General features: G+C 28.2%; 1 protein-coding gene across 2 annotated transcripts in view; it reads left to right on the top strand.

The window, feature by feature from the left end:
- LOC117171336 (sodium-independent sulfate anion transporter) overlaps positions 1-11,507 on the top strand; it is an 89,439-nt gene that overhangs the window by 58,071 nt on the left and 19,861 nt on the right. For both annotated transcript variants that reach the window (XM_033358560.1, XM_033358561.1), the window contains exon 2: positions 4,472-4,650. In XM_033358560.1, the coding sequence (XP_033214451.1) occupies positions 4,473-4,650 (178 nt within the window). In that variant the 5' untranslated portion in view covers position 4,472. The remainder of the gene's footprint in view (positions 1-4,471; positions 4,651-11,507) is intronic.

The following is an 11,507-nucleotide window of genomic DNA, read 5'->3' as shown; positions in this document are numbered from 1 at the left end:
AGGGGTTTGACTATACGATATCCCTGGTATATGGAAAATGGTCAAGGATATTTATTTTCGCTGATCCAGGGATCTTTCTAAATTCCTTCGTTCGTTTTCAGCCTAATGTTTGGCTATAATAAGGAATATTATCCCTGTCACAGCTCATTTTTTTTTACCGTGTAGGATACCATAATTTTTCAGCTGATCAAAAACTTTACGAAGATGCTGCAGGTGTTCCTCCTCCAATGATGATGCGATTAGGAAGTCGTCGATGTATACATAGAGGAACTCGAGTCCTCTGAGCACCTCATCCATAAATCTCTATAAATTCTGTGCTGCGTTGCAGAATCCAAACAACATGAAGGGAAACTCGAATAATCCAAAAGGTGTTGTGATGGTTGTCTTAGACATGACTTCTTCCGCAACAGGGATTTTATTGTAAGTCCTGACGAGGTCAATGATGGACAAACCTTTTTTTCCGTAGAAGGCGTGAGCAAAATCATGTAGATGTGCCACAGGGTACTTATCTGGTACAGTCCTCGAATTCAACGTCCTGTATTCATCACAAGGTTTCCACTGGCCCCTTTTCTTTAGCGCCATGTGAAGAGGCGATGCCATCTGCTCTTTCGAAGGTCTCGTTTGATCCATCTGCAGCAAGTCTTGAAATTCCTTCCTCGCTAGCTTGAATCTTTCCGGGACAAGGCGTCGCGGATTCTCTGAGACAGGAGGCCCGGGTGTCGTGTGAATAAAATGTTTAGTCGAGTATTTAGATTCGACATTAATACTGACTGGACGAGTTATCTCCGGGTACTCCTTCAGGAGCTCGTGGCACTTCTATGATCCTCCTTGCATTGCGTGAATTCCTAACCAGGCGCCCTTGCATGGTGCTACTTTGACGGTTACGGTAAGCGTGGTGAGATTGTCGATGAGCTGCTGGTTCCGGATGTCGACTAGTAGTCCGTAATAATGTAGGAAATGTACCTCAAAGATGGGTTTGCTGACTTCAGCTATGACAAATCACCAGTTAAAATCACGCTTGAGTCCGAGATCCAAAGCGATTGTCTCAAAAACGTACTTCGCGCTTGCTGATTCCTTGGCCGCCAAAAGGGTATAATTGCTTTTCGGTATTCGTCCATCAAGTAAAACGCGAGGAAAAACGCATAGATCTGCCCCTGTGTCAGCTAAAAATTGCGTTTTTGTAGTTTTGTCGGTTATGAAAAGGCGGTGAGATTTCGGGCAAAGGTTTCTGGCCTTCATCAATGCCAACTCGACCCATTTCCCAGTGTATATGTACAAGGTTTGTTGAAAAGTTTTGCATCTTTCTCGAAACGCGAGTGATACCAGCGAACGCTGTCCTTATTCGAGGATTGACTGCGACTTCGGGTTCTCTGGTGCCAACCTCGGGATTGTGAACGGCTGCGATGTTTGGGGTCGGCCGCTATCTCCGTGATTGTTGACGTCAGATCAGCAAGTCTAGTCGTAACTACAGGGTGCGCCATCTAGACAGGACCTATTTTAATGTTGAATAAGTCCGCCATTTTTCAGCCGATTTTGGAAAATGAACAAGATTTATTTGAGGTATACAATGCCATTTATTGATAATTCACTCAGAATACAATATCGATCAAGTGACCGCCTTTTTTAGACCCACAAAAAGCGGCCCTTTTTTTAAGCATTTTGCATTGTATTTGACAACATTTGGGGCGTAATAGTAGCAATTTCCGCTGTGATATTAGCTTTTAGTTCTTCAATAGTCTTCGGTTTGCTGGCGTACACCTTACTCTTCAAGTAGCCCCACTGAAAAAAGTCCGGTGCCGTCAAATCCGGCGAACGAGGAGGCCAGTCCAAATCACCCAAATCACAGTTTTCACAGTTGAACGATTGTTTTCAATGTACAGCGCTACAATTTCAGCCCGATTTTTTAGCGTAAATCGACCCATGTCTAAAATGACATAGACTGACCTTTCAGAATCTGGCTGATTTGTCAAAATCGGTTGAAAAATGGCAGATTTATTCAACATTGAAATAGCTCCTGTCTAGATGGCGCACCCTGTATAGCGAAAGTTGCTGGAAGAGCGTGATTGACTGATGAAAAGTAGTTTTTTCACTCATTGTTATTTCAAATACAAACAATAATTTCATAAACTTAAAACATGAAAAATAAGTTTTTATACAGATATTTGATTATTTTATGTTTAATAAATAAATAATATTTTGTAACGGATGTTTCTCTATCGTTACGTATGTTTTTTTTTATTTATTTATTATCTTACCTCAAAGACACTAGATTCTAATTTATTTGGAATTCTAAAATTTTATCGAATTTAAAACAGCTATCTTGGTAATATCTAATTAGAATCATGATCAGAAATCAGAGAAAGTATGAGCCATACGTTATATGATAATTTAATGTTTATTCTGCAATTAAGCACCACGATGAAACAATAAATAATATAATATTAATAAAATGCTCAAGCTAAGAAATTAATTTTTTAATAAAAAATTATTTTTTATGAAACTCTTCTATAGTGCTGATTTGGGGGCTGACGGAGGGTGGTAACAAACTCATTATAGCCCGCTCCGCGTTTGTTTGTTCACGCCTAGAGTGCTCGCCTGAGCGACAGCCGCAAATCCCGCGCATCCCGCAGAAGTTTAACATTCTACCAAAAATGAGAATGTTTAAAAAAGAACAGAAATTTTAAACTGAAGAGGTTAAATGTTAAACCAAAAAGAATATTTATATTTTTAGTTCAAAAAATTGATTTACAAAAACAATGAATTTTCAGAAAAATATTGCACACGCGTTCAGACATATTTCGACAATGGAAAAAATAATCTGGTAGTTCTGAAGACTTCTAAGTAAAAAAAAAATTTTGACTCAAGTAGTTTCCAGAACTATTGGAAATTTTCTGAAAAAGTATATTTTCTTAATTCAGGAAACGACAGTCGTCACGATTGAGTGAATGCAATTTAATATACATTAATAAAATCTCCTTGAAATCTATGCTGCAGTTCATGGACTAATATATAAGAAAAAAATTTATTTTACCCAAATTCATATGAGCGAAAAACAATTTACTATCATTTTTATTTATACGAATAACTATTTGATATCATTTTTATTTTTCTGAATTATTATTTAAAATAATTTTTTTTACTGAATAAAACCATTTAGCCATAGTTTTGATTTTCCTGAATTACCACTTGACATGATTTTTATTTTTTCGAATAACCATTGACATTAATTTAAATTTTTCGGAAAAATCAATTTTATTTTTACTAATTTCTATTTGACATAATTTTTGGCAATTCAAATAACATTTTCCCCACATTTTTATTCTCTTGAATTTTTATTGGGCATAATTTTTCTTTACTGAATAACCATTTGCAATCATTATTATTATTTTTTTAAAAAGTATTAATTATTAATTTATCTTTCCAGCATTTTATTTAGCATCATTTTTATTTCACCGAATAAACACTTGCCATGATTTTTATTTTTCCAAATTTTGATTTGTTATCATTTTTATTCATTCAAATCCGATTTGATTTTCGTGTGATTATTTTTATGCGGACTAATAAAAATTCGAAATAATAAAAATGCTGTAAAATAATATTTCAAGAAAATAAAAACGACGTAAAATAGTACCTGGAAAGAATAAAAATTATGTAAAATGGAAACTCGGAAAAATAAAACTTATATCACATGGTGACTCGCTAAAATGAAAATGATAAAAAACGGCAATTCAGTAAACTGAAAATGATGTAAAATAGTGATTTGGTAGGATAAAAATTATGTAAACTATTATGTCGGACGAATAGAAATGGTATAAAAGGAGACTTTGGTTAAATAAAATATGTAAAATAGTATTTCAGAAAATATATATTATGTAATATATTATGTAAAATACAAATTATGTGAAATAGTAATAATTTGGGAAGAATGAAAATGGTTTAAAATGTCACCTCGGTAAAATAAAATGATGTGGAATAGTATGTTTGAAGAAAAGAATCATATAAAATAAAAACTTTGTAAAACAAAATTTATGTAAAATAGTGATTCGGTGAAATGAAAATTATGTAAATTAGTATTGGCGTATAAGAACAATTATACAAAATAATAAATTGGAAGAACAAGAATTCTGTAGAATGGAAATTCAGTAAAATAAAAATGATTTAAATAATGATCTGTCGAAATAAAAATTATGTCAAACATTGCATAAATGGAAGAATAATAATGATATAAAATGTCACATCAATAAAATAAAATTATGCAATATGTATAATATTTCGGAAAATGAAAATTCAGTCAAATAAAAATAATGTAAAATAGTGATTCAGAAGAATAAAAAAGATGTAAAATGGTAATTCAGTACAACCAAAATGTTTCAATTATTAACTCTAATCTGGCCCTATCCACAGTTTTTTAAAACAATTTTTAATATTTTTTTATTGTTTTTGATAAAAATTGTTTAAATTTTAATTTCAGAATGAAGGGAGGCGATAGTGTAGATGATAACAAAATCGGACAGATTGGCGGCGGATACATAAATCACGCCCTGAGCGGTTCCGGTGGCAGCTTGGACCTTGTGCATCAAAATGGCTCTCAAATTCTTCAAAATTCGCACAAGTCTCATCGCGAGATACAGGGATCCTCCGACTTTATCTGTAAGTTTCTCGATGACACATCCTAATTATTTGCGCAATTAACATAAAATATTTAAATTAAACAAATTTTAAACTTTTCTCAATTTGAATCAGTCAAAAGTAACTGATTCGCTGTGAACTTTTACTTTTACAAGTATTGCGGATTTGAGTACTGAAAAAATAGTCGATTTGCCGCACTGATGAAATCAGTTATTTTAAATGATCGAATCTGTTATTTTCACTGATAAATCAGTCAATTTTGATTGATATCTGTGACTTTTAATGTGTAAATCAGTCACTTGTGTTCAAAGTATTGATTGAAATGTAGGAATTTAAGAAAAAATTTCTATTAAAAATAATTATACTATTTTATTAAAGCAGAAAAATCAGTAATTTCAAGCGAGGATCCGATGTAGTCAGTAATATTTTTGATTCATCGTTTGAACGATCCAACCTGTTATTTTTACTGATGAAATTAGACATTTCAAATGATTTATTCTGTAATTTTTACTGATGAATCAGCTAGTTCGATTATTCTAATCAGTAACGGCTACTGACCGAGTCAGTATTAACTGAGTAATACTGAAAGATTTATATTTTAAATTATCCTATCTGTTACGTTCACTGATAAAATCAGTCATTTAATATAATCTTATCTGCGGTTTCAACTGATAAATCAGTCAGTTCTAATGATCTAATCGGTAACGTCGACTGAACGAATGAGTAATTTTTAGTTTTCTAAACTGCGACATTCACTAATTAAATCAGTCTTTTCAGTTATGTGGTCAGTAGCTATCACTAATTAACCCTTAAAGGTCATACTGGGTGTTAAACACCCATCGACTTATTTCCGCTTTAACAAAACGTACCAAATTGAAGAAAATGAAAAATATGGCGCCAGATTGACAAATGACAAGAAAATCTATTTTTCTGTGTCATTTTCACATAATTTTGATTTTTACATTTTTATACGCAGTTTCAGATCAATAAAATCGTTTAATCACGGAAAGTACGGGTTTCATTTTTCAGTGAATTGAAGCTTTTATTTTTCAGAATAAATACCTTTTTTGAAACGAATACTAAAAGATTAATTTTATTTTTGAAGCCCCGTATATCGGAAGTATTCAGATAAAATTTTAAGTGAAAATATCAAAAACTTAAAAAGTTATGAATTTTAGAGTGACTCATTTTTTAATTTTTTTCCAAAAAGGTTTTTTTAAATTACTTTAAATTTCAAAAACTGTTATGAAACTTTTCTCTCCTTAAACTATATAGATTGAATATTATTAATTGATTTTCTTGTAAAAAATCATCAAATACCGTAGGCACATCACATATTTGAATACCCTTGGGTGTTAAGCACCCAGTATGCTCTTTATGTAATTTTAAGGAAGTGTAAATTTATGTAAATTTAAGGGTTAAATTAGTCATCTTCATTGATATAACCCGTAAATGTGAATGTGAAAATAAGGCATTTATGGTTAGTTTTAATTATGCTTGTCTGTGTTTATCATAGCAAACAAATCAGTCATTTATATTAATTGAAAAGCAGTCATTCAGAATGACGATTTGATTCTGTTAGCAATACTGACTGATTCATCTTGTAACTGATCCTATTTGTTTTTTTATTGCTAAAATTAGTAATTTAAAATGGCTCAACCTGTTATTTTCACGGATGAAACATTGTTTTTGGATTATGTAATTAGTCATTTTGACTAATTATATCATTAATTTTAAATAATCCATCTAATAAATTTTACTAATTAAAGCAGTAATTTAGAATCATCTAGACAGTAACTTTCATTAATTAATCATTGATTTTAAATATTCTAACCAGTAACTTTCAATAATGAAATTCATCATTTTCATTGGTTTAATGAGTCCTTAACTTCCAATGTGTAAATCAGTCATTTTGTCAATTTTAATTATTCATTAAAATATAGGATTTTTGTAAAGAATTTAAATTTACAAATAATTTTATTATTTTAGTATATCAGATAAAACAGTCACTTTTATTGATTTCAAATCAGTAATTTCCTGTCACTGTTTGATTCACTCAACAATATTGGCTAAGTAATCTATTAAAGCGAGATTTTTCAATTTGAAATGATGCAATCTGTTGTTTTGACTAATGAAATCAGTCATTTTAAATTATATAAACTATAACTTGCACTGATTATATCATTCATTTGGAGTGATCCAATAAGTTAAGTTCAATGGCCGAATCAGTTATTTTTAACGATTGAAACTGTACATTTGATTGATTAAATCATTCAGTTTTAATTTTATGATCAGTAGCTTTCAGTAACGTAATCGTTCATTTTGAATTATTGAATTCGTTTCTTTTAATATTTAAATCAGTCATTTATGATTCATTTTAATAATCGATTAAAATGTAAGAATTGAAAGAATAATTTTAATATGTAATTAATTTTACTATTTTATTATTATTTCTTTTTCTTAAGATTTGACAATTATTAATCTGTTAAAACAACTGTTTTTCCAGTAAAAAAGTTCGATTTTTCAGTTTAAGCATGCTTGATTATCTGAAGAATTTATAAATTTTTGCTTATTTAAATTTAGAGTGTATATTTATGATATTTATTTTTTATGACAAAATAAACATTCCGCATGGAATGAGACGATCTAATGTTTACACGTAAACTTTAATAAAACTATTTCTTGAAAGTAATTTTTTTCAGTGACCTATAAATAACTTTAAAATGAGGAAAATCATTTTAAGTTAAAGAAAAATTTTCATTTGAACAAAAGTCGTTTTTGTTAAGACAATGAAATTTCTATGAATCAAGAGAAATTTCTTTATAAGAAAAAAATTCCTAATATAAAAAAACTGTTTTTTTTTAAGTGGACTCTGCGGTGCTATTCTTTGCCTTCTTAACCTAAAAACAAAATCTGTATCTAAAATTTGGTCCCAAAAAAAAGTAAAATATAAACAATGGAAGTTTCACACACACACAACATTTTTAATTTCATATTTTTCAATAGAATTTTTTTTGTTTATTAGAAAAATGGTACCTTCTATTAAAAAATGGTCAAAGGATAATTCTAGCCCTTCTTAAAAAGGAAAACTTTAAACAATTTTTTTTTGCATGTCGTGTTGTTTGACTAAAAATTGGAACTTCTGATAAGCAAAATGGATATTTTTATTTTTGGTAAGATTTTCATGAATAAAATTGAATTTGTGTCAATTAAAAAGGATAAAATTTCAACTAAAAATATTTTAATTTGAAATCAAAAACAGTTGAATTCAACTGAAAAATACAATATTTTAATAAAATAGAAGAATCAGCTACATTTTTAACCAAAAAGAAGAATTTTATACCAAAAAAGAAGAATTTTCCACAAAATACGTAAATTTTCAACCAAAAAGATAAATTTTTAAATTGAGTTGATAATCTTTAGCCAAAACAATGCTTGTTTTATAAAAGTAGTTCCGTTTTCAGCCAAGCAGTTGATCTTTCAACCAAAAGCACTAATTTTCTACAAAAAATACGATTTTTCATCAAAATAAATAAATTTTCAACAATATGCTTGAATTTTCAGCTAAAAAATATATTTTTAACCAAAAATTAATATTTAAATTTTCAGTGAAAAAATTAATTTTCAACGCGAAAACCAAAAAAGTATATTTCTTACAAAGTAGTTACAATTTCAATGTTTCAACCAAGCAGTTTAATTTTCAACGGAAAAGGACGAATTTTCAGTAGGTAAATAAAATTTTTCATCAAAAACATGAATTTTCAACTTGGACGATGAATCTTTAACCAATAATATTAATTTTTAAAATAGTAATTCCACCTTAAATTAAGTTGAATTTGTGGTTTAAAAGTTAATTTTAAACAACTGCAAAAAATGAAAACAAGTTTTAAAAAATCAGTTAAATTTTCAATTAACACGATGAATTTTTAACCAATAAAATTAATATTTAACAGAGTAATTCAATTTTGATACAAGCAGTAGAATTTTCAGCCAAAAAAGGTGAATTCTGAAGGAAAAATGTAAAAGTTGATATTTCCAGAAAAAGCGAGGAAATTTCAAGTAAGCTAGATGAATTTGTAAACTAAAAAGGACAAATTTTTAACTAAAGCGTTGAATTTTAAATTAAAAACGAAATTTCAACAAAATTGTTGGGTTTTTTAACAAAGTTTTTAAATTTCCAACCGAAGAGATGAATCCTTAATCAATAAAAAAGAATGTTGAACAAATTAATTTAACCGTCAGATAGGTCGTTAAATTTTCAAAAAAAAATAAAAAACTCTAAAGAAAAATGTGAAAGTTAATATAAAAAAATTCTAATTCTAAATCAAAAAGACTTGAATTAAATTCAAAAATACGAATTTTTAATCAAATAATTGCATTTTCAACCAAGAAAGGTTCTTCGGTCAACAATGCAAATAAAAATTCAACCAGATTGTTGAATTTTGAACTCAAAGAAGATGAATTTTCAACCAAAAATGGAATAGTTAAATTTTCAGTTAAACAAAAAATCTCCAAGCAAAACAAACAATTTTTAACAAATTATTAAAAAATTTAACCAAAGAGGTAAAACTTCAACCAATAAAATTAATTTTTAACAACGTAATTCAATTTTGACCAATCTAGTTGAATTTTCATTTAAAAAAGATGCATTTAAACTGAAAATTGAATAGATAAATTCTCAGTTAAAAGATAAATAAGTTTTCAACCTAAAAGCTCCTATATCAAAACAAATTAATTTTCAATTCAAGAATTGCAGTTTCCACCAAAGAAGGGGGAATTTTTAACAAAATTCTGCATTTACAAATAAAACGATTAATTTTCCACCATAAAAGACGAATTTTCGACAAACTATTAAATTTTCGATAAAAACGAAGTTTCTACATTCAAAGAATTAGACACATTGTTTACCAATATGGACGAAATTTCTACCAAAAATACGAGTTTTCCACAAAAACATACATTTTTAACTTAATGGTTGAATTTTAAACTAAAATTCATCAGTTTTTAACTAAAAATGGAATAGTTCAATTTTCAGTTAACACATTAATTTTCAACAAAATAGTTTTATTTTCAACCGAAAACATTAATCCTCATCCAAAAAAAATAATGAACTTTTCACAAAGCAAGGCAGCTTTAAACAGAGTAGTTGAATTTAAAGAGAAAAAAATATATTTTTGTTATAAATAAAAAACACTTGAATTCAAGTCGAAAAGACAAATTATTAATCAAATAATTGAATCTCGAACCAAAAAATACGAATTTATAACTAGTTCTAATTTTCAGTCAAAAAAAGATTGTTCAGTCATTAAAGAAAAAAATGGGGACCAAATCCTTGAAGTTTTAAACGGAAAGATTAATTTTTTATCACAAATGCGAATTTTAAACTAAATAAATAAATCCTGTTGCAAATAGCTGAATTCCTAACTAATAAATATCAATTTTTAAAAGGGTAATTTAAAAAAAAAGTTATTTTAAAAAAATGGATGCATTTTTATATTGGATTTTATTAGTTCAGGTTACGATGTGGAAAACGAGAAAAAGGAGGAACAGGAAAAATACTGTGAAGCCTGCGATAAATAAATAGGCATTTTTAATAATTTAAAAATAAATGTGTAAATTTTACATAGAAAATAAAGTTAATTTTCCATCGTATTTTTTTATTTTGGATTGCACAGCACTTTAGGCCCTGTAATATTATCACTTATAACACGATTTTTTTTGTTTATCTAAAAAAAATTATTCTAATATAATCATATACCACATTGGTTTCTGTCACATGCCACGAGGATGCCACAAAAGTAAGTAACAAGCAAAAATGTGCTCTTTTACGAACAGGAAATGGTCAAATTAAATTTTCACTTTTAATTAAATATTCTTAATTCTTATGATGTGAAAAACGTTAATTTTATAAGTAAAAATAATTAATTCTGAACATTATTTATTAAGGTCCCCTGTTTGAGTTATCTCTTTTTTAAATATTTTTTTTTAATATCTTGAAACTTCGTGTTTATATTTAAACGCATCGAATTAAGATCTTTTATACTGCCACTATTTTATATAATTTAATGAAATTTTTTGAACTCATTTCTAAGGAAAATAATAATTTTATCTTACTTTTGAACCATTTTTGTATACAAATACAATCGGTGAATGTTGAAAACATTACCTTTTTTTGAAAAATGAAAAATAAGTAAGAAAAGATTGATCGAAAAATTTACAAAAAATAAAATTTTCGAAATTGAAAATTCACGAAATGATCAAATTTCCAAAAAATTATAATCTCGAATCGAAAAATTATCGTGTTTACGGACGGACGGCCGGACGGACAGACAGACAGATAGACGCCATCGTGAAAACCTGATTTTCGGATTCAGGGGGTCAAATTTCCAACAATTCTAATACTTTCTCAATCATAAATTATGAGAATGTAAAAAATGGTTCCTCAATGAATATAATTTTTTTAATAGAATAATGAAACACTCAATTGATAGTTTAAAAAACTTAAGCATTAAAATTGTGTTGATCGAAAGATTTGATTATTGTATTTTTAATAAGTAAATAATATTGACTAAAAACTAATTTTTTTATTTATATTAAATTCGGGCATTTTATAGTCTCGAGATTTTTAGTGCTTTAATTATTATTTTTTTCAATTATTATTATTTTAATTTTTGGGTCTTAATGTTTTTTTAATTGTTAATAATTCGGCAATTTTATGTCGTCAAATTCCCAAAACTAGAAAAATTGGGAATTATAAAATGATTCCCGCCTTAAAACAATAAAAAAAATGTTTTTTTAAAAATAAATATGATTTATTTCTCAAGAATGGAAGAATGAAATATTTAATCAATAATGCAAAATTTAAACATAAAACAAAA

The sequence above is a fragment of the Belonocnema kinseyi genome, chromosome 4 (genome assembly GCF_010883055.1).
Source record: "Belonocnema kinseyi isolate 2016_QV_RU_SX_M_011 chromosome 4, B_treatae_v1, whole genome shotgun sequence".
NCBI lineage: Eukaryota > Metazoa > Arthropoda > Insecta > Hymenoptera > Cynipidae > Belonocnema > Belonocnema kinseyi.
The sequence above is the reverse complement of the archived record's forward strand: the minus strand, read 5'-3'. Positions and strand labels throughout refer to the sequence as shown.